Below are 23,127 nucleotides of genomic sequence, written 5' to 3'. Positions count from 1 at the left end.
AGAATAAATGATTATGCTATTTATGGGCAAGTCAACCATTAGTTGATTTGTCTGAACTCGAAACTGTTGTCTCATTATTTGACTTGTCTACTTGGCCGCCATGTTTTCCCACAATGTAATCAATTGGGTGTGTATTAATTTATAGGAGTTTCGTTGCGCAAAATGACTTGCTAAAAGCGACTTATATACGCACCCAATTGTATTGTGGGCAAACATGGCAGTCTGAGGGTCCATCTTTTCCTGGTGGAACCCTCCCCCACCTTGTGGGGACTTACCATTGGTCCCTACAGGGGGAGGGTTCCACCGGGATAAGATGGGCCCTCAATATGGGGGGGGGGGGGTAGGGTTGAGGCAAATAAAACACAAAATACAAGGAGAGTCCTGTTCAATTTTTTATTAAAAAATTTGGCCAAAAAAAAAGCAGAGTCGTGCAAACACCTGTGCCTGTTGGTGGACCCCCTCAGCCACCTGGAACTCGTGATGATCTAAGGCCCAAGTGCAATGGTCGATATGTTCTCTGTTCAGTGAAGTTCAATTAGATGTACTCCTAGTGTCTACTTCAATGTTGTAATGTCTTATAAAACGTAACGAGCTAGACGCAACTTTGCGCTTTGTTTTAGATTCAAGTGTTGAGCAGAAGGTAGTTGTTGCTTGCTTAAATGAACTGATGCCCTCAAGGGCCTAAGATTTCACCGATTGTTGCCTTGCAACCAAGCTGCACTGGTGGTGCCAAGAGATGTCGATGCTTGTTCCAATGGGATCCTAACTCGACAGATGATGACGGCTTCTATCCAGATGATGATGTGCTGGTAGGAGAAACGATTTCTAATGGCCACTAATTTCCCCCTTGCTTTCCATGGGGCTGCAATTTAGGCATTCAGATGTAGTCGACTGACAAAATGGCTACAAGTGAACTTGTTTTTGACCAACTTTGATTGATAACAAAGTTAAATCAACGTTGATGAGTGTTGACGTATGTATCAACCAAAAGCTCTGAGAAAAATACTTGACGTATTCACATAAACGTCCCATTTTGTAAACAGTTTACGTTCGGCGAACAGTGATGTTTTTTCACTACATACATGCCAATAAATGATAACAAAGATGACATTGGATTGATTTAACGACTACCATCCTAAAATAGAACCAAAACTGACCGTAATGACCATTATTTCAACACAGCTAAGTTTAAACAAGATCTGAAGTATTTGAATTAAACTAGAAATGTCGACCCCTTTGAGTTATTTGTAACCCTAAGATTTTCAGCATTTGTGCTGGGAGAAAATTAATGATAAGAGCAGTAAACACTTTAAAAAGACCACTGTAAGTAATGATGAAGAAAATCTTGTTGAATTTTTGAGCAACATTTGATAAGTATGAGAGAGCCTTGTAGCATTTTCAAGCCAAATTTGATAAGTATGCAAGGCTAAAAAGAAAAATTTGATAAGTATGCAAGAGCCTTGTTGCAATTTTGAGCTAAATTAGATAAGTATGCAAGGCTAAAGATTGGTGCATTTTTGAGCAAAATTTGATGAGGATGCAAGGCTAACGCCTTGTTGCATTTTCAAGCAAAATTTGATAAGGGATGCTTTTCCTTGGTTTGCATCAACCATTTTTGAACTTGACCTTGACATGGAACAACTTGTGAAGTTTAATTCCCCCTCGATATAGTATGTATTAAAATGACAGACTATTATACTTTGCAATTAGGGCACAACTGTTCCTAAATTGCAGTCTTGTTATGGATACTTTGACTTAAGTTACATTTACACGTTGGCTTTGTAGATCGAGACTAAATAAAATTAGGAACAAATTTCTTTGCAACTTAGGAACAACTGTTTCCTAAATTGTAAACAAGTTTTTGAAGGAAATACTTTCACTTTGTTTACACTGACACATTAGTGACCTTACAGTATGACAGCACTTGTCTGTCTGCAATTAAGGGTACAACTGTATCCTAAATTGAAGGTTTTCAAAAGGAATTCTTTCACTTGGTTCGTATGAAAACATTGCTGGCCCTGTATTTAAATAAAAGTTAACTTTTGTACGTTTGTTCCTATTATCTAATATAATGAAGGACTAAATTTCATTGCAATTTAGGGTACAATCGTTTCCTCAGTTTAGGTTTCTGATTGTAAACTTTCACTTGGTTTGCACTGAACTAGTCTTAGCATCAAAGCACGACAATGCTTGATCCCCCCCCCCCCCCCCCCTCAAATTATTATCAAAATAAATGAGGGACGAAACAATTACAATTTTTGTAAAAGATTTACTTAAAATTGATTGTTCATTGTGACAGAAACTTATTTTGATTCTTCAGTTTTGGGTAACACATAGGTTCACAACTTTTTTTGTAAACAACATCGCTGGTAAAAAAGACTAATGCTTGTGTGCAACTACAACCTGATGCCAGATATCTGTGGGCTGTAATTTTACCTACAAAACTTGAGACAAATTGATCACTTTGTAACCTTAACATGGCCTTTGACCTTTCATGGAATGATTTAAATTGTGGCTGACCAATTTACGACCTTTGACACAAAATGGAGATCGAGTTGAACAAGTAAACACCCCTAGCTAGTACAGATTGAATGCTGACAAATTCCATTGATGTGCCTTGAACTTGAAAAAGCTTGTGAGTTTGAATCCCACTGGAGTTATAATGCCTGTGATTTTTTTTCACAGGACTCTGGAAAAGTACAGAGTAGGTGCTTTGACACATTGGTGTATTGGTAAAAAATATATATTCTTTATCCCCGAAGCAAATATAATATCTATTATATCATCGCAGTACCCACCGCCAAAAGATAGGTGTCTACTTGTAAGACACTACTCTAGAATTGAAAGGGTCCTTGGTTTAAATCCCATCGGAGTGTTAATGCATGTGATTTGTTCACGGGGGAAAAGTACCAAGTATACAGTGATTTCATGTTGAGTTGTGGGTAAAATCCAAAATGTCCTTATCCCCGATGCGAATTTAACATCTATAGTAAAAACAATTGTTGAGACGCTGCTTTGAAAATGAATTTAGTTCTATCTAGTGTCATTTAAAAAAACCATGGTTTTAAATGTCAAGTTTTAGTTGTAAATGTTGCAAAGTTTTAGAGAACTTTTATGATAAAATTTCTGTTTAGCATTGCTTTAAAAACTAAATCTGTGATCTCCTGCAGTAATTTGCCCTTGACCATGACCAGACCCTAAGAACCTTGACATAGACCTGACCTTTGACCTCTTCTAATAAACAACCAATTCAAAACCAACTACAAATTATAGGAATCCAATGTCATCTTTGGTATCAAAAGGCAATAAAACTGGTGTTCTTACTAGATATTTTGGATGTAAAGTGGCATGACCAAGCAGAGCATGTTTCTCCAGCCCTCGTATCATCAACTGGATAGAAGTCATCATCATCCACCGGGTCCAGATTCCATTGGCTCAAACGAAGACATCTCAAAGCACCTTTGATGATCTCAAAAGATCCCCAGTACAAACCTGTTTACTCAAAAACAAAAGAATGACGTGACCAACAAAAGGCTAAATAATAAGGGGCCCTCATCCCGACGTCTTGAGAGATCGACCAGAACGTTTTAGGGACCAACCACTACCTTCCAGCTCAGGCCCTAGTAAGAATGCACGCTTCCAAAAATGCTCGCTCTAGCTCGTCAAATTTTGTAAGGCATTACACCAGTGAAGGAGAACACTAGTTGTGCATCTAAAAGAATTTCACTGAACAAAGAACATACCTTCCATTGCACCCGGGCCCGCAGGACCATCACTTGTTCCAGGCAGCCGAGGGGGTCCACCAACAGGCACAGGTGTTTGCACAACTCTGCGAGTTTTTCATTGGGTTTGGATGAGGCCCTAACAGCAACTCAGAGTAACACAAGGGAAAGTGTCTGTACTCAACACACAAAGGAAGTGCGAGCAACTCAGAGTAAGCAAGGGGAAGTGTCTGTACTCAACACACAAAGGAAGTGTGAGTAACTCAGAGTAACACAAGGGAAAGTGTTTGTACTCAACACACAAAGGAAGTGTGAGCAACTCGGAGTAACACAAGGGAAAGTGTCTGTACTCAACACACAAAGGAAGTGTGAGTACCTCAGAGTAACACAAGGGGGAAGTGTCTGTACTCAACACACAAAGGAAGTGTGAGTAACTCAGAGTAACACAAGGGAAAGTGTCTGTACTCAACACATATAGGAAGTGTAAGCAACTCGGAGTAACACAAGGGAAAGTGTTTCTACTCAACACACAAAGGAAGTGTGGGTAACTCAGAGTAACACAATGGAAAAGTGTCTACTCAACACACAAAGGAAGTGTGAACAACTCGGAGTAACACAAGGGAAAGTGTCTGTACTCAACACACAAAGGAAGTGTGAGTACCTCAGAGTAACACAAGGGGGAAGTGTCTGTACTCAACACACAAAGGAAGTGTGAGTAACTCAGAGTAACACAAGGGAAAGTGTCTGTACTCAACACATATAGGAAGTGTGAGTAACTCAGAGTAACACAAGGGGAAGTGTCTACTCAACACACAAAGGAAGTGTGAACAACTCAAAGTTACACAAGGGGAAAGTGTCTGTACTCAACACACAAAGGAAGTGTGAACAACTTGGAGTAACACCAGGTACAGTGTCTGTACTCAACACACAAAGTCAGTGTGAGTAACTCAGAGTAACACAAGGGGAAGTGTCTGTACTCAACACACAAAGGAAGTGTGAACAACTCGGAGTAACACAAGGGAAAGTGTATGTACTCAACACACAAAGGAAGTGCGAGCAACTCAGAGTTACACAAGGGGAAAGTGTCTGTACTCAACACACAAAGGAAGTGTGAGTAACTCAGAGTAACACAAGGGGAAAGTGTCTGTACTCAACACACAAAGGAAGTGTGAGTAACTCAGAGTAACACAAGGGAAAGTGTCTGTACTCAACACATATAGGAAGTGTGAGTAACTCGGAGTAACACAAGGGAAAGTGTCTGTACTCAACACATATAGGAAGTGTGACTAACTCGGAGTAACACAAGGGAAAGTGTCTGTACTCAACACATATAGGAAGTGTGACTAACTCGGAGTAACACAAGGGAAAGTGTCTGTACTCAACACATAGGAAGTGTGACTAACTCGGAGTAACACAAGGGAAAGTGTCTGTACTCAACACACAAAGGAAGTGTGAGTAACTCGGAGTAACACAAGGGAAAGTGTCTGTACTCAACACACAAAGGAAGTGTGACTACTCGGAGTAACACAAGGGAAAGTGTCTGTACTCAACACATATAGGAAGTGTAAGGAACTCGGAGTAACACAAGGGAAAGTGTTTGTACTCAACACACAAAGGAAGTGTGAGCAACTCAGAGTAACACAAGGGAAAGTGTCTTTACTCAACACACAAAGGAAGTGTGAGTCACCCTGGCACACCCGAAACGTTGAATAATCTACAAAAATATTAAACTAATAAATAAATAGTCAAATTTTGTTTGACTAGTAAGAATTTAGACACTAAAGTGTCCTTATTTCAGTCATACAACTCTATATTTTGATAAAAGGTTTGACATTTCCAGAAGACAAGGCACAGCAAGATTTTGTGCTGTGTTTTAAAAAAATTTAATGGCTGAGAAAACCAAAACCATACAAATCAGATATTGCATGCCTGCTGATTGCTGATATATGAGATGGGCAAAAACCCCTGTGGGGAAAAATTCCCATGCCAGCTCCACTATATGGCAACCAAGTTTGTCAACTCCATACATCAGCATACATCTACATTGAATGAGCGAAATGAATGTGCTAGAATAGATAGCGAAACATTCACCCAACTCAGCCCTAGACAACGTTTCAGTTTACAAACTTGATAATTCACGACACAAGATGAAAGTATGAGCAACTCACCACAGTGGAAGTGGGAGAAATTCACAACACAAGTGGGATGTGCAAGAAATTCAAGACACAGGGGAAGTGCAGAATTTCACAGGGGAGAGTAGGATCAATTCTACACACAGTGGAAAGTGTGAACAATTCTACAACTAATTACAAATTATACAAAAAGTTGATACATCGATGTTGTTGGTGGTACAATGGGCTGCAAACTCCTTGTGAATATCCGACACTCTCTGTCTGGATTTAGTGATCTGCAGGAGATGGAAAAGAGGAAAGAAACAAAAAATAATTTAACACCTTCATTTTGGCCCATGCTATCATTGATTTTGAAAGATTGCAAAGAGGTTTTACGCTATAAGTTGAGAAAAAATTGTTTTTTTCTGAAAAATACTGTTTTTATCTCTACCAATAATGTTTACATACCTCTCAAGTTGATTGATTGTTCAAGGCAGAGGTACTCCCACTCTGAATGAAGATCTGAAACTCTCAACTGTCTGGATTAGTTGATCTGAGTAAATGAAACAAGGTTGGAAAAAAGTTGAACACACCAACAATAAAGCCATGTACAGATAAAAAGGCAAAAGTTTTCAGTTTCTGCTTATTCAAGGAATACAATAAACTCCACTGGAGGGATGTACTGAATGGAAGATAGATAAATGAGAGATGAGTGATTCTGGCCCATGCTATCATTGACTTTGAAAGATTGCGAAGAAGTTGTACACTGTAGTAACCGAAGAATAGTTGGGTTTTCCTTAGAATTTTTTTTGTAAAATATCTTCCAATATTATAGCTTTGGTTTTTACCCATACACCGTTGTGTGTTAGCACTGTATACACAGTACTTTCCCCCGAGTTTTGTGACAAATGTGACAGGCATATATTACTCGTGTGGGATTCGAACCCACCTAACTTGCCTTTCAACAGCTGTGTCATACCAACTAGACTACTGAGGTTGCCCAGTAGCTAGAGGCTGTTTGAGTCCTATGTTTTGGCAGCGGGTACCGCAACGATTTAAAATTTTTGTCAAATTTGCATCAGGAAAAAAAGAAGAAGAATATTAATTTTGGTTTGTACCCATACACTGGTGTGTGTTAGCACTGTATAACATAACAGCAGATTCCTTGGGTGGGATTTGAACCCACGACCCTAGAACTTCACTGTAATACCCAAGAACCCAATGAGGAGTGAAGTTTCAGTTTTAGATGTGGGAGGAACATGCCAGAAAATTATTCAAGGGAAAACCCACATAGTCACAGGTAGAAACATATAACCCAATCCACATAGTGCCCCCTGGTGTTATTCGAACAGGGGGTCCTCGATTCGAACAGGGGGTCGTAGAGGTGGAAGGCGATTTAGGAAAGATACACTATGCCAAAAGACCGATCCATTAAGCTCCACCCCATTGCATATTGATCAATCAAAACCCATTGCACAAACAAAAGTCTGACATGCGTGCGCGTATGCTTGGCGTGCGCGACAGAGTTTTTCAGAATGGCACTGAAGACGCTCATGTGGCGTGTGCCATGGGCGGAGCCTAATGGATCGACCACCAGTTTGTATAATCAACATCAATTTTGTATTGTACCTGTAGACGGGAAGTTGAATAAGTTGTCATATCGCAGATTGCTGGACACTAGGCTTCAGCATCACTTCTGCTCTGTGCGACACGGACTGCCAGTATGACTGATGATCTGACAATCTGGTCAGCACTATGACTGATGATCTGACTATTGCAGTTTGGATGACGTGATCTGTACATGAAAAAAGAGACAATATTCAAGGTTCATTTTTTTCCCCCACAGCTTCAAAAGAAAACAAAAACAATATCACTTAACAAACTAGCTAAAATGTGACACTGCTGAGGGATCCATTAGAAATGTAGCTTGCAAGCAATAGTCCCGAGGGTAAACATTTGATACAGAGAATTTGAACAAATTTCTACCTCTGTTGGTGAACCATGGAGGTCCAACGAGAATGAAATTAAACACCAGATTCTTTTTTTTGTGGTGCCAGAGTGTCAAATTTGCCTTTGACGCTCTGAAAATCTCTGCAGTGAAACCACTGTACAAACTCAAGGTAAAGTAGGGTTTAGCTAAAATTCAAGGAATTATTTCTCTTTCCCCCATGCTTTCAGTGAGTTGCAATTCTCTGACATCAACTTGAGAAAAGTAGTCTCAAAACCAGTTCATGGCCTACCGAAATGTCACCCTGATTTCAGGAATGCTCTTCATCCCAGCCCAGGGGTCGATTTCACAAAGCTCTTCTTAACTTACGATGCATCGTATGGTTTACGATGCATCGCGGCTCTGCGATGCATCGTAGCTCCGACGTACTGCATAAACGATTTCACGAAACGCGTCGTACCGACGACGCATCGCAACGCATTGAAAATGCCCTTTATATAAAACGAAGTTTTAGAACGAGGATGACCTTTTTGCACTACGGCTGTTTTATGTCAAATACGCGGTGTAATAACGAAACAGCCGTTTAACAAGAGACGAAGAGAGGAGAAAGAAATGGCGCAGACGCGCAAAATGTACAAGACACTGCGTGAACGCCGCCATGTTTGTTTATGTTTTTTCAAGTTTTTTTGAACAAATGAATGGTGGCGCTAGACAGTTTGCTTTTTTACTGCTGAAGGGATTTTAATCATTGGCGTTTTGTCGAGTACATGTACTTGTGTAAGTTTACAGAAATAAATTAAAATTGTTCATGTAATAAGTAACAAATTAAACATTTTATCGATGCTTATTAATTTAAATTTACCTTTTGTGTCGTGTTCTAATTCAACCCTTTCAACCCTAATTCAACCCAATAAACCAACAATTCCATTTCGTGTAAAGTGATAGCGCCTGTAAACTTCATCGTCCGTAAATGTATCAAGTGGGCATCTTCGGTCACGAAATAACCTTTCTCGGCGTAATGCCCGCCCGGCTTCTCTGTCTAGAAGCAGCATTAACGCCATTTTGAGACTAGAGCAACGTGAGTTAAGACGACCCTTTGGGTGGTCGTAAGTTACGATGTACCTTAGCTCATTGTCAAGGTATTTGCGACGTCTAGAATGCATCGTAAGTTTCGTGAAATCGATGGGGGAGCACGTCGTAAGTTTACGACGCGTATACATCGTAACTTGAGGTACGACGCCTCGTAGCGCTTCGTGAAATCGACCACAGACTTCTGGAATTGGTCAATATTTCTCAGGAATGTCATTTCCGACCCCCCCCCCCCACACTCCATGGTCTCATGAGGGTTATTTTGCCAAATTATCATGATCTACTATCCAATGTTAACAAAGGTCTACATTAGTGCTCTAAAAATGCAACGGTTGGTGGTTCGAATCCCATGCGAGTAATATGCAATTTTTTTTTTCTACATAGCTTAGGGGAAAGTACTGAGTATAGAGTATCCAGTGCTAACACATCGGAGTATAATATTCATTATATCTGATGCAAATTAAACATCTACTTTTCAATGTTAACACCACGCAACCAACCTGAGCAATTTCCATCACACGAGGGGGTAATTTTATTGTCACTTGTTTCCAGAAATTAAGCTCATAAAAAACATGTTTATGAATGATATTTTTAAATATCATTCATAACGATTTTGTTTGTCTATATCAACTTTTGTTTCGCACCTTTAAATGTGAAGTTGATTGAGTTGTCAAAGCAGACTGCTGGAGACTCTCTAAGACTTCATCATAGATCGAGACTCCTCGGCTCAGTTTGAAGGACAGCCGTTCATGAATAAAGATCAGACAGCAATGCAGTCTTCATTAGTACATCTGTACAAGTTGACAAAACACATTTAGGAACTTGCGTCAAATTTCAACATTTTGTGAGTAAACTATTCATTGAGTCGTCCATGCAGAACTTTCAAATACCAGCTTGTTAAACACAAGTATAGTAATGCGAGTCATATTGAGTTGAAATGTCTCATTGGAGCGCCACCTATCGGCAGGAGTAGGAACACTTAATCATCATCTCAGCATTGTTAGTTAAACTGTGACTGCATATATTCAAGATTTCTCTTCAAAAAATTGTGCAATTTGATGACAATTCCATACAGGTAGATATATATCGCTGAAGTTAATTTTTGCGATCCCCACACTTTATCGATGGCCTTGAAATAGTCCTTAAACAACATGATTTTTTAATCGCTTATTGTGGCCAAATGATTGCTTGTTTGAATAAGGCATAACTTACTCAAGTTCCTTGATCAGTTTCAATAATTCATCAAATTTTGTGCAGGTACATGTACTTCCGAAGTTTGTCATCACACGCTGGTCTCACAGTAATCGTGGCACGCAATCTCTATTGTGTGATTTAATGCAAATGCACACTTTTGCGCAACAGTCAAATTGTGCGAAAGTGACGGCGCCCTCTGTTGCCTTGTCAAGTGAAAGAATGAGATAATCAATATATCATACCTGTAAATAAGGACGTTGATTGAAAAGAGAAAGCAGACTGCTGGCGACTCCTCAAGGCTTTAACATGGATAGATTGAGACATCTCTGCTCAGTGTGATGGGCAGCCACTGAAGACCAGACATCTCTGTCGTCATTAGTTCATCTGTAGATGAAAAAAGGAAATGTCTTCATCACAGCATTTTTACTCCGCGCGATCACCCCCCAAAATACAAAAAAAAAAAAAAAATCAAGAAAAAACCAAGAAAAGTTGTGTTTGTAAACACAAATGCCCAGCACGCCAGTCAGTTTCTTGACACATGTAGAACAGAGTGGTTTTTTTTTTCACAAACAATTTTAGCCAAAATACAAAAAAAAAAAAAAAAAATCAAGAAAAAACCAAGAAAAGTTGTGTTTGTAAACACAAATGCCCAGCACGCCAGTCAGTTTCTTGACACATGTAGAACAGAGTGTTTTTTTTTTCACAAACAATTTTAGCCAGTTTTGTACGATGTTGTGCTGCCTTTACTCTGCCATCAAGACTACGGCTACATAGATACCGGAATACACAATGCACCACACGCAGCGCTGAGTCGTTGACCCCCGCTGACTAACGTCCGTCGATATATCAAAAATACTCAAAAACTCGATATTTTTTTGACATCGAAATCGCCGATGTCACTTTTATAATCATATCGTAATATCGGATTTTCGATATATCGAAAATTTTGATGTTTTGAAAATTTTGATGTTCTTAAATGATATCAAAAATACCAAAAGAGTGTCCGATTATTTAAGAGAAATCTGTGTTTGAGTATTAGAAAAACCGTCGTCGTTATGTAGTTTCATCATTTTGAGTTGCCGTATTAAAGACCTGCTTGAACGAAAATGTCAAGTCGTGAACTTTGCTGAATTCCACTTAAAATGTTTTCGATGAATAAGGAAATCGAGTCATATGATTATAAATAGGTTTCAATTGTGTAAAAAAACAATCATTTTGTACGCCCTTGTCCAGAGCTTTTCTACGAGATTTGCGAAAAGCCCCGTTACGTAATCACTCTCAAAACGTCATAAGTAGATAAAGCCGCTTTGTTGCAGCGTGGATGTATAACAAAGCAAACTCCCACAAATGACGTCAGCGGCATTGTCCTTTGACGCCCGCTCTCAACGGCAGAAGTGTTTTTAGTTTTTAAAAAAACCTTTAGGTAGGGGCCTGATTTTTTAATCGATAATTACGAAAAGTTCAGAAGTGTACACATATCAAAATTACATTAAAATGGTGAACGAGTGCTGGCCCGCCGCACAAGTTCACGACCTCGCGGTGAGCGTACGGTAAAACCTCAAAAGAAACCACCGCTACTTTGCAAAAATACCCCGCAAAAAATTTCCCCGAATCAACAACACATAACAAAATAAGTAAGAAAACAATCTTACGTTATACAGTAAAATAATCTTTTTATCAATCCAAGGTATCGTAACGGCGTCATTTTGGTCAAATAAAGCCTACACTTTGTGTTTGTAAACGAGCTAACATTTCCGAGGAACTATGCTTCGCAGACCACGTTGTCGGCGGCTATTGCGTGCGTACCAGCGAAGACTATGGTGTGGTACGGTTTAAGCGTGCACACCAGCGTGTGTGGTTATTGCAATTCGGGGGGAAAACCCGTTTGCCCAAGCATGCACAGACAAGTGCAGTCTTTTGTCAACGCGGTATCGCGTGATGCACTGCATTATTTTGACAATAGAGGACGTTCTAGCATTCAATGTTTCATGCCTTTATAGAATGCTAAGTGCTACGAGCCTTTATTGGAGACTAGTCAACCGTAAAGGTAGTGTAACATACTAGCGGACATTTATAATGTATCTAACAATATTGCTGTGAATTGTCATTATTTTTGAGGGCATTAGACTCTGAAAAAGTTTAGTAACTAATTCATTTAGTGTTGACAAAGTTTGAAGCGCCACGCTCCCCTAACAGTACACACTTCACTACCCACATAGAACAGCGGGCCTGTCGCACCAATTTTTTTTTTCCACATCGTACCAAAGATCTCAACCAAAAGCCGCCTGCCCACACGCCAGTCGGACAACTTGATTGACACTTCTACGTCAATGCATCGGCAACTGACACCTTAATGTCGGCGAGTCACGCAACTCACAAAGGCTCTGTGTCATTTTGAGACGGCCAATCATGGCCAATCGCGAATCGAGAATTGTGGTGAGCATTCACCAATTGGCCAAGCCAGCGGTAGCGGTGATCATACTTTGTTGTAAAACCAGAAATAATCGGGGCGCGGGACTACGCAATTTGAAATTTTTGAACTACAAACAAGGTCAGGGCCCCAAAAAACAAGTTTAAATGTAACCCTATTAAACTGTCAGTCTATGGTATATATATTTCTACTCGCCATGAGTATACCAAGTGCTGTTTTTAGGCTTCATCTTGCGCGCGGGAAATACTCAATATAATGAGTATACTCGATATTAAATTTTCGATATATCGGTAATGGGAAAAAAACGATATCGACTGACGTTACCGCTGACGTGCACAAACGATCGAAGCTCCGCCCCCCTCAGGTTTGAATCTTCAACCTGGGTCTTTCGCTCGGAAATCTGGTAAGTTTTTGTGCCTTTTCTTTAAATTAATTCCTCAATGGTGTTTTGGGAGATATTGAAGCGTCTAAGTTTCTGAACGTCCATTTTGTTGACTGGCACAAGAAGTATATTTTCAAGAACACTGGAGGGTGCTCTTTCTTTCGAGATAATGTGAGAAACCAAAGTACATGATGTAGAATTTTGTCAGCTTTCCAACGGTACTATTTTGAAATAATTCCCCCAAAATGGAATTTTTGCCCAGTTTTTTGAACACATGAAATACAGACATTTTATGTTGATTTTTTTCCTGAAAATGCTTCAAAATGTCATATTTTTACAGTTCTTAGATGCGATAACGTAACCCTCCTGCCGACGGCGTAGCCGGAGGGTTACAAAGGAGACGCAACGTGTGGGTGGTGAAATGGTTAAAAACGTACAATTTCGACAGCTAGTCAGCAGATTTGCTCCATTTTTACCACTTTTGAAAATCATGACACAAATTCTAGAAACACAAACTTGATCCTCAATGTCTAATGAATCCTACAATATCAGGTCCAAAAAACGCAAAAGTGAACTTAATTTTCCACAATTTTACTGCAGCTTTTTCCAAGATATTTTGTTTTCTATGGATTTATTTATCTTTATTCTTCTGGAAAACTGAATCCTTGTTTGATTTGGACAAGGTTAACGTTATCAATTCACAGCTACTTTTTACACACAAACAGATACGTTTTACAAAACTGCCATTTTGACAGCCTCGCTACCAATGTGCACGCGCATATTCATAATATTTAATAGTTTACAGGGAAGCTTCGAGTCGAATGAGCCGAGCCACATTCAAGTCAAATTCTTCATATGACAATTCTTTCAAACAAAACCGTCACTGTCACAAGCAAATAAGTTACTCACCAACACGCTTTTGAGGTAGTTGTGTCATAGGAAATCCATAAAAACGTCAATTTTGCGGACACACAGCACAGACGTAACAGATTAAGAAGTGTCGCCGGCGTCCATTTTGTTCTTGAAACTGCGCGCCTTTCGGAGCCACGTGATTATCCAATTCCAACGGCTTTACAAACAGTCGTTTTCATTGGTCGACCTTCAATAATTTGTCATAAGCAGTTTTGGTTTTGTTGTTACCCAAAATTAAAACACCCAAATAAAAACTATTAGAGTGCACTAATAATTTCACAAAGTGTTGCACAACATGGTCAGAAATTGCTGAGAAAACACATGCAATAAATGACAATCGCGCTTCCCAGCCATATCTAAAAGGAAGTTGTATGCAACTTCTACCCCCATTTTAATAGAAGGCGCTCGTAAATGATTTCGTGATTTCGCGCCCAAACCCAATCCAAGAAAAGTAACTGCGTTGTAATGTGACTTTTAAGTTTAAAAATAAAATAATTATGGGAAAGCATTGATTGAATAGCTATGTAACGGTGACATACAAAGTGAAGTTAAAGATTTGCTACCCCTTTTAATGGACACCCCTACTCGATAAATGGAACAGACATGGAACTAAATTATCAAGACATAGTTGTTTAATTTTTTTTTTTTTCTTACCTTGTGAAATTAATTACAATATGTTAAGTTTTGGGACCAAATTTTATAAAAATGCTGGACTTTCCCCTTGCAATCTATTCAATTTATGGCTATTTGCACGGTGCTGGTCTTACCCCTTGTGATCTTTTGTTACATTTTTGGCCCACCAAAAAGCACAACAATGCTTGGTTTTTACCTAGTCTTGGTTCAAGACTCTCCTGGATTTGTCACAACAGGGCGCGCTATCACCCCCAGCGCATTATGTTTCCCCACGATTTTGGGGGGAGATTTAACGAATGTACCAAGACATTGATTGATGGCGGGTTGGGGGTGATAGCGCGCTCTCTTTTTACAAATCCAGGAGAGTCTTGAACCAAGACTAGTTTTTACCCAATGGTTTTAAAAAATTGTTTGCATATGGAGCAGACCCCAGAGTCCAAGACCAAAACGATGCCTCATGCTCCCCAACACTGACCTTCCTTTCCAGACTCTTGTCAAATATCATTCTGTACATGTACAGAATGTCGCTTTCTGTCTTATGCAGAATGTTCCATCTCTGCAGACCCTGGGCTTCTGTATATGGGTGGTCCACTTTGAACCTCTTCAGACTTTTGTTAAATATCATTTTGTAGCTTTCTAAATTATGGGTATGCAGAATTTTGTTTCTGCAGCATCCAGCCTCTGCAGGGGAGACTAGGGTGGTCCAGATTGAAACTGTGTATGCATATTTGTGAACCTTTTGTCAAGTATCATTCTGTAGCCCTCTGTATTATAGACCATTTCTGCAGTACTTGAATCTCTGCAGTGGAGTTCAGAAAAGATCAGGGTTGAACACAACTACCACTAAACTCAAAGAAGAAAAAACAGAGAACGACTTTCGTCTCAACAAGAAAATGATTGACTCAGCTCTTGATTTTTATTCACACAAACAGCCATAGAAGGCAAGCATCCTGGTACAATGTCTTCATGATACATACATCACTACGTCAATGAGCTTAACATAATGGGATGCTTGTGTTACTAAAAAATGTATCATGTACTTTACAGCTAGACGTGATGATCAAGTGAATGTGTAAGGGTGCAACTCTACAACTTCCAAAATCAAACCGGCAGATTTATTACATTTTCAACAAATAGTTTGACTCTTGCCTTGAATCAAGTATGCAATGTTTCAATAGATGAGGACCATTTATATCCCCATTGGGAGATAAGTCCCTCAATCAGTATGCAATGGGTGGCAGCAACAAAATGGTTTCTTATTTTATTCAAGATCAGAACAAAACTATATTTCTGTGTACTAGTCAGTGTATGTCACACCTTGGTCTCTAATCTTGTCTCTGTAAGGCTGATGAAGTCGGGGAACCAGATCTGAGTAAGGCTACTTTTGCCCATACTTGGACTGCTGCATTAAACCAGCCACGACTCACTGCTCAATTTGGACAATCTTAGCTAATGACCCCCTGCACAATGCGGAACACACCTTGGAACAACAGGCATCTACCACTGCCGCCATTTTAAGAGTTTGATACTTTGCGCACAATTTGACTTCCAAAATGGCAGACCAGTAAGCAAAGTGTGCTGCAGATTGTGCACTGGGTCAATACCAGCATGGTATTCTTAATAGGCCTGGCCTTATGCACCGACATCATCAAGGCGCCATGTTAGGTAAACCATTGACAAAACAATGGAAACGCACAGATTTGTACACCAGTGCAAAGAATTGGCCAAAGAACAGTAGTCTTTCTGAACTCTAGGTGAGGACACCCTACTCATGTGCATAATGTCTACACCAACAAAGGGTTGTCCATTATACCTGGTTTTACCTTTTTTTGTTACAAGCAAGAGTATTACAACACATCAACAAGTGTGACATTCACTGAATACTAGTTACCAATTCCTTATTACATAGATCTCTTAACACTGCGACATCTTAGGCAAGTGGCTGGGGGTATATTCAGTCAATGTGGATTGACTCAACATGCAACCATTTTGTTTGGCTCCCTGTATGCTTATACTGTTAAAAGTAATCATACCATAAACAAAAGGAATCCACCCTTTTTTACCTCTCAGCCTCACTTTCACCCCATTATGTTGAAATTTGAAAAGAGAAAAATGCACAATAAGACAATCTGGGGAACCAAGTCTGCACTCTTAGCAAGGTGTTTACAATAAACACTACCCATGTAATGCAGTAATGTCCTTTGAATTTCTCATCCGAAAACACTTATCAAACTATGGCAGTTTTATAATTATTTAAAAATGTTTTACTGTGGTACTCGCATGCAAATACCACAAATCTGAATTACATCCCATCTACGATAAACTCTCAGAGAACAAGAGTTCCCGAACAGACTTCAGAAATCACGGCAGTGACGGCCATTTTTTTTCTCCAATTTGAATCTACCAATGCACTGAAACAACACTCTTTTGTTTCTGATTGGCTGCTTGCCACACATGAATATTCACAAAAATGGTGTGACTCCAAATAAGAGACGACGCTATTCTGTGTCTACAACTGAAAACAGTGACTAATTAACACAGCTTAATTATCATTAACTCAATACATAATAAGATCAATTCATTATTAATAACTGTACAGTTACACAAACTTAATGTAACAATTTGCTACAACCTACTGTTATGGTATTGACATGGTTATGTATACACTTGGTGCATTTTTTTTAAATAGAAAACTTCCATCTTAAAAACAGGTCTTTTTTTTTTTTGATTAACACAAAATCTATGTACATGGCTGATACTTAATTGTTATATCCCGGGAGTAAGAAGGTTCAATATATGTACAATATAGCCCAATTAATCAAATATTAGCGGGATACTTGCTTTCCCCTCCAATCACCCTTTACAGTATTCAAGTAATATGACGGCCAAATTTGTTATTATTAGTCATTAAATTGTTCACTAAAATTGAATTAGTGAAAGGTTCATACAAATTCACCTGCAACAATTCATTGCAGCTGTGTCTATAAAGTAACTTTCGCCTTTTGCCAAAAGTGTATAATGAACAAAAACCCCAAAACAAACAAAGCATCTGGTAATTATTGAAAAGGGTAAAGTACTTTCCATGGTACATGTATTCAAAATCCAATTCCAAACACGTGCTCAATTTTACCCTTAGTTTAATGCCAAGGAAACTGTTCTGAGATTGCGTCAGCCATTTCTTTGTTCCAGATGTTTTCATTGCACTGCTGGTGATCATTATGCAGTGTAACGTTGTAAGGGATCTTTTATAATCATGAACAACTTTTAAGTATCACGAATTACAACATTATAACTCTTTACTCTGTTAATGATCTGTTTTCTTTTTTTTTATATAAAAATATCTTGCAAAAAGGGTTCAAGAGTTGAAATGACTTGAATGTTTACCATGTGAAAGGTCAAAGGTCAGTCTTCATAAACTTAAGGTGAGTTTTAAAAAAGGAATAGTAACAAGAGAAATACAAAAATGAATGAAAAACACAGTCAAAACAGAGAAAGATACATCAAATTGAAATCAATGTCCCAATTTCATTGAGCTGCCCAAGCAGAAAATATTGCTTAACAAAAATTATGTTTAGCAGCAATGAGCAGGATACCAGTAAAAAAAGATACCTGTGAAATGGCAGTTTGGCCGGTAACCTCATTCGGTTAAGTGCAATTCGGTTGCGCTTAACATCTTTTGTGCTTCAGCAGATCTATGAAATTAGGCCCAAGTGTGAGCAGCTTAGTTGAGGGAGCCATGGTTAAAGGTTAGGGTTCATCAATCAGTTAATGATTAATAAGGGCAGTCAGGTTGGCTCATTGGTTTTCTTTTCTCTGCCTTTCACCTTTGTGGACCCTGGGACCAATTTCATAGAGCTGCTTGAGCAATAAATTTGCTTAAGCACGAAAATAGCTCCCTTATTTTACACATGTTACTGGCCAAAATGTCCTGCCATATACATTGCTTATGACTAGTATTAAGCTGTTGTTTACATGTACTAAGCATTACAATTGAGTGGAGTCTTGGCCGATAATCTGATTTTACTAAGCAATGAAGTTTTTGCTTAAGCAAAATTTGTTGCTTAAGCAGCTCTATGAAATTGGCCCCTGGTTCGATTCCTAAACCAAAGCCTTAGATGAGGATTGGGTTTTCAGTCCGTACCTGAACGCTCTTCTTGACCAAAGTTTGTGTTATGTTTCCATATTCAGATTCAGATTTGTTTGTATTCATGCCCGACTTCTGAGGAGCTCCCTGAATCAGATCAAATAGGCCTCTGCTGTTTGGTAAAAGTTACAAGAATAGTGGAATTGATGAAATTAGGGAAGTAACTGACCAACCATCATTGTGATTTTCCACTCAAGAAGACCACCAGATGTTGCTGTTTCTTGAAATTATTTGGGGTTTGTGTTGTTTATTTGTGTAAGAGGGTTGTGCAGATGTTCACCAAGAAGCAAATTCCGATTGATAGGCGAGGCATTGAGTTACTATAAAGGATTCCTTGATGAACACGTCTGTACAATATAAAACATGACACAGCCTTCTATGGTCTCCTATCAAATGGGTACAATCAACAAAATACCAACATAAAAATTGTACAAGCTTCAATCAATTTCTAAAAAATAAAAACAAAATTACACTAGTAAATAATTACTTAAAATATAACAGTATGAATCTTAAAAATTTCAGTAAACGGATATTCAATATCCTTACATACAACAATCTACTTGACAACAGTTCGGAGAATTGTGCTAGTAATTCATTATTACTCCGTTAGTGATTGAGGTTGTTCAATACATGAACTTTGACCTACGACCCTTTGTTGCTATGGTATGTCTTCAGCTGCATTCTGTATACCAAACACTAAAGTGATTATGTCCCTACAAAAGACCATCATTCATTAATTTCCACAATGCTACACTAATGACAGAGGACAAGATATATATATATAATATTTATATATATATAAAAAAAGTTGCAGTGTCATTAAATTGACAAATCAGAGCATTGTATGCTATGACAGTGATAACAAGTCTATATACACTAGTGCCATTGTACATAAAGGTATGATACATGTACCCACAATACACACAAAAACAAAGTAATACAAAATGGAGGCTATATACCAAGTATTCAAACAGTGATCTCCAAAAAAAACGATTTCCATGGTAACACCTTACTACGGTGAACATTGTCACCTATGGCTACATAGCTAGATCCAGCATGCATTCGGATAAAAAGAAAGAGAGTGGGGGAAAAAAGAAGAAGAAAAAAACCGACATACTGGTACTGTATGTAAATATATCTTATACCTTTTTATCCTTCAAATGTTTGGCAAATACTTTACAATTGGGAGTCCTTCGGACATAATTTTTTTTTTCTATACAAAAACATGTCTATCATCTTCACAACATACTAATTTCTAATTTTGATATTACAATACAATAACGGGTAACACAATGCATTATTTCTGCATATTTAATTGAGGTTTTCTCTTATTTCAGTTATTTATTCACAAGTTTATTTTTCGCCAATTATTAATTATAGTTAGAAACGAAAAAAAAGAAACAAAATAAGTATGGCATCTTTAATTATGAGCCCATTAAAAAAATTGCTCCTGAATTTCATGTCATGACCATTTTCAAATCTAAGCATCTGATTTCAGTTTTTAAATTTAAATATTTCTTGCCAGCAGATCTTTGTCAGCTTCTGATAATTGATCATAGTGGAGGGTAAGTGAGCTCCGATTGTGAAATGATCAACTTGAGATGTGGATATCACATAAACACAACACTTCTTATCCAAAGGAAACATTAAGCCAAGAACATGGTTTTAATTTCATCGCAATTTCACATATCTATGAAATATGAACCAGTTTGCCTTTCTCAATTTCCAAGCTGGTCTCTTCACAAATTTCAATTTATATTTCGGCAAGAAATCTTGTTCATCTTAGAATAAATCTCTGGTTATTATTTTTTTATTACAACAATTTCAACAAATAGGGAAAAAAAAAGAAAAGTAAATCAGGTTGGAGAATCCTGCCTGTTTTCATGATAGATCGAAAAACCTAGCAAGATAACACATCTTGCAATTACATATTTTAAAAATGTAGAAAATGAACACAATTTTGTTTATTTACAATTTCAACCACTGCCCAAATTTTTTAATGAAGAATTACTTTATCCATAAGAACACAAACCACAAGGGTTGTTTCTTTGAATAGCAAACACTTCTTTATATCTAAATATTTCCCTTAACAAGTAAAAGAAGAAGAATAAACAAAATACTTCACATAATCCTAACTTAAACATTCTAACCCATTTCTTGGATTGAGTTTTGAGTGGCAGCAAATTGCAGCACTTTTAATTAATACAGTTTCACCTAAAAACAAAATATTACAAACTTTGACTTTTTCTTTCACAAATGGCAGATTTATCTTTCATTAAACTTGGTCATTTCAATCTCAGATCCCCATTATATAAAAAAAATCAACCAGTCCATTTATTTGTTCCATTTTACTCTTTTCCATTGATGAGCAGTGAAGATATTCATTAGAAACATTCTCTTAACTGGCCATAAACGTGTTTTCCAAAGAACATGTTTTTTTTTTTTCCTTTTGAGGAAACTGAAATCTCGCAGCCAAGAGTACCCAGCCAAAGACCTGAGTCCAATTTCATGGAGCTGCTTTTGAGCGGAAGATGTTGTTGAACAATGTTCTGCTTAGCTGAAATGAACAGGATACCAGTCACAAATTGTATATATGAAATTGGCTTGTAATCGTACTCTGGTAAGCATAATATTGGTGTGCTTTTCTTCTTTTTTGCTTGAAAATGGGCCCAGAGGGTGTACAGGCAGTTTTGTAAATATTCCAACTTGTTGGTTTGTCTAACTGTAATCTGAAATCTGGTAAACAACCTTGAGGAAAAGTATTTCATTTCAGAACGAATATAGAAAAAATATTTCATGAAGTTTTACAGGTTTTTTTTAAATTTCATAAATGAGATGATAAGATATAACTGTTGAACATTTCCAAGAATGGTTTCTTCACCTACTTATAAGTGACTTTTGTTTTAAAAAGCTAATTATATAAATGTTTCCCGACGAGTCTAGTGCCCCCAGGGCGTACGAGGGAGTCCGGCCTCTCACACTTTATTCCAGCAAAACTATTTCAGGATTCATATCTCTTTAGAGTGTGATCGACACAGTATAAATATAATATGTGCAATAAATTTTCAATGATTCAAAGTGCATTCGGCAATGGATTAAAAAAAAGAGGAAACATGGGGTACTAAGCGATATTCATAGAAGATCGGCATCATTAGAAAACCTGCGACATTCCCTTTCAACCAAATTGGACATGGTGGATGCCAGTCCGGCAGTTTTTTGAAAGGGTTGTGACCTACCTTCGTTTGTACAAATTCTTCTACTCCTAAGAGGTTAATAGAAATTTAGAATCTAGTATTATTATAAATTCATAAGTTGATAATTGACAACCCGGGTTAATCAAGATGAGTTGTTTACAAACATGGTCAAGACAACAACAACAATCATGTTGAAAGTGTCTGTAAGGGGGTAGAGGTTCATTCAGGGAGATCTTACAAAAAATACCTTTTGGGGGGATAATATGGCTATAGTACAACCTGACGCAGACGTGGTATTCCTCGTTGTACTACGAGGCGTTGAGGTCAAACACTTCTGCGTGCAGCGCGGGGAACTGGAACCCTGGCGACTTTATCTTGAGTTCCATCAGGCGCCTGATGTGTTCGGGGCCGATTTCTCTCAGCTTAGGGATGGTGGTCAGGAGCCGAGCGAAGAGTCCGTGTTCGCCGGGATGATTTGTAGACACTTCGAAATGAAGAGCATGAAGAAGCTCCAACTGTAGCTGCTTCACTCTGTCTCGATTCTTGAGTCCAGGTCGATCTGTTAATAACAACATTCAAAAAGAGATGTTTAATTTGCATCGTCTTCAGTAGAAAGATGTTGTAACTCATTACGTCACTTCTATAAAGAAATTTTAAAGCCCCCAGAGATTTTGAGACATTCCTGAAATCAGGAATTATCCTGAAGAATTATAATTTTGTTTCCCCTTTACACAAAAAAAAAGGGTGCAAAACCAAACAACTTGACAGTCTTTGTCCTTCACCCACCTAAGCAATATGGACATCACCATCCCCCCCCCCCAACGGTGGCCCTGTTTACAAAAATCAAGCTGGCCTCTCACTACTTCACAAGCTTGACAGTTTGTGCTTTACATCAGGTTAGGTTATGGGAGACATGTTATCCCCCAAAGCTTTGTTTATATTTGACCACAAGACTAACCAACCCCACAGAGCCATAAAAACAACTATTACTATAAATTCATCATTTGTTGAGGTAAGTTCACCGACCTTGACTCCTGTATTCAAAACACTTCAAGTATATTTTGAAGGATATTAAAAAGGAACCACTTATAAGTCTCACAAACTTATTGACATTAAAGTTTTAAGATCGCTTGGTTTTAATCTAGGGTTGAGATATTCGTTTATGTGGTTAGGCTGGGTACCGGGAAGCCATTGTGTGGGAGTCGATGACTCAATACCGTGGGGAGCCAGTGAACTCTGCAGACGGTGAGCTGTCTTACTTCCCCCACAATTAGACGAGAACCGCACAAAGCCCTGATTGGCTACATTTGATTCGTCAATAAATTGGACTGGACACAGATGTGGAAATTGATTCTGCGTGATTCTGA

The 23,127-nt window shown here is 38.3% G+C and overlaps 1 protein-coding gene and 1 long non-coding RNA gene across 5 annotated transcripts in view; both read right to left on the bottom strand.

Annotated features, from left to right (window-relative positions):
- Positions 1 to 448: 448 nt before the first annotated feature.
- LOC139939396 (uncharacterized) lies at positions 449 to 13,898 on the bottom strand. Its single transcript, XR_011786300.1, has 6 exons — positions 13,787 to 13,898; positions 10,307 to 10,448; positions 9,515 to 9,661; positions 7,463 to 7,628; positions 6,302 to 6,386; positions 449 to 6,129 (listed from the first exon to the last, which is right to left on the bottom strand). It is a non-coding gene; the product is annotated as an uncharacterized lncRNA (long non-coding RNA).
- Positions 13,899 to 15,316: 1,418 nt separating this feature from the next.
- LOC139939394 (uncharacterized) overlaps positions 15,317 to 23,127 on the bottom strand; it is a 153,284-nt gene continuing 145,473 nt past the window's right edge. For all 4 annotated transcript variants that reach the window (XM_071935227.1, XM_071935230.1, XM_071935228.1 and 1 more), the window contains one exon: positions 15,317 to 22,319. In XM_071935227.1, coding sequence (XP_071791328.1) covers positions 22,069 to 22,319 — 251 coding nt within the window. In that variant the 3' untranslated portion in view covers positions 15,317 to 22,068. The remainder of the gene's footprint in view (positions 22,320 to 23,127) is intronic.

This window comes from Asterias amurensis, chromosome 7 (genome assembly GCF_032118995.1).
Source record: "Asterias amurensis chromosome 7, ASM3211899v1".
In the NCBI taxonomy this organism is placed as follows: domain Eukaryota; kingdom Metazoa; phylum Echinodermata; class Asteroidea; order Forcipulatida; family Asteriidae; genus Asterias; species Asterias amurensis.
Note: the sequence above shows the minus strand (reverse complement) of the source record. Positions and strands in the feature narration are given on the sequence as shown.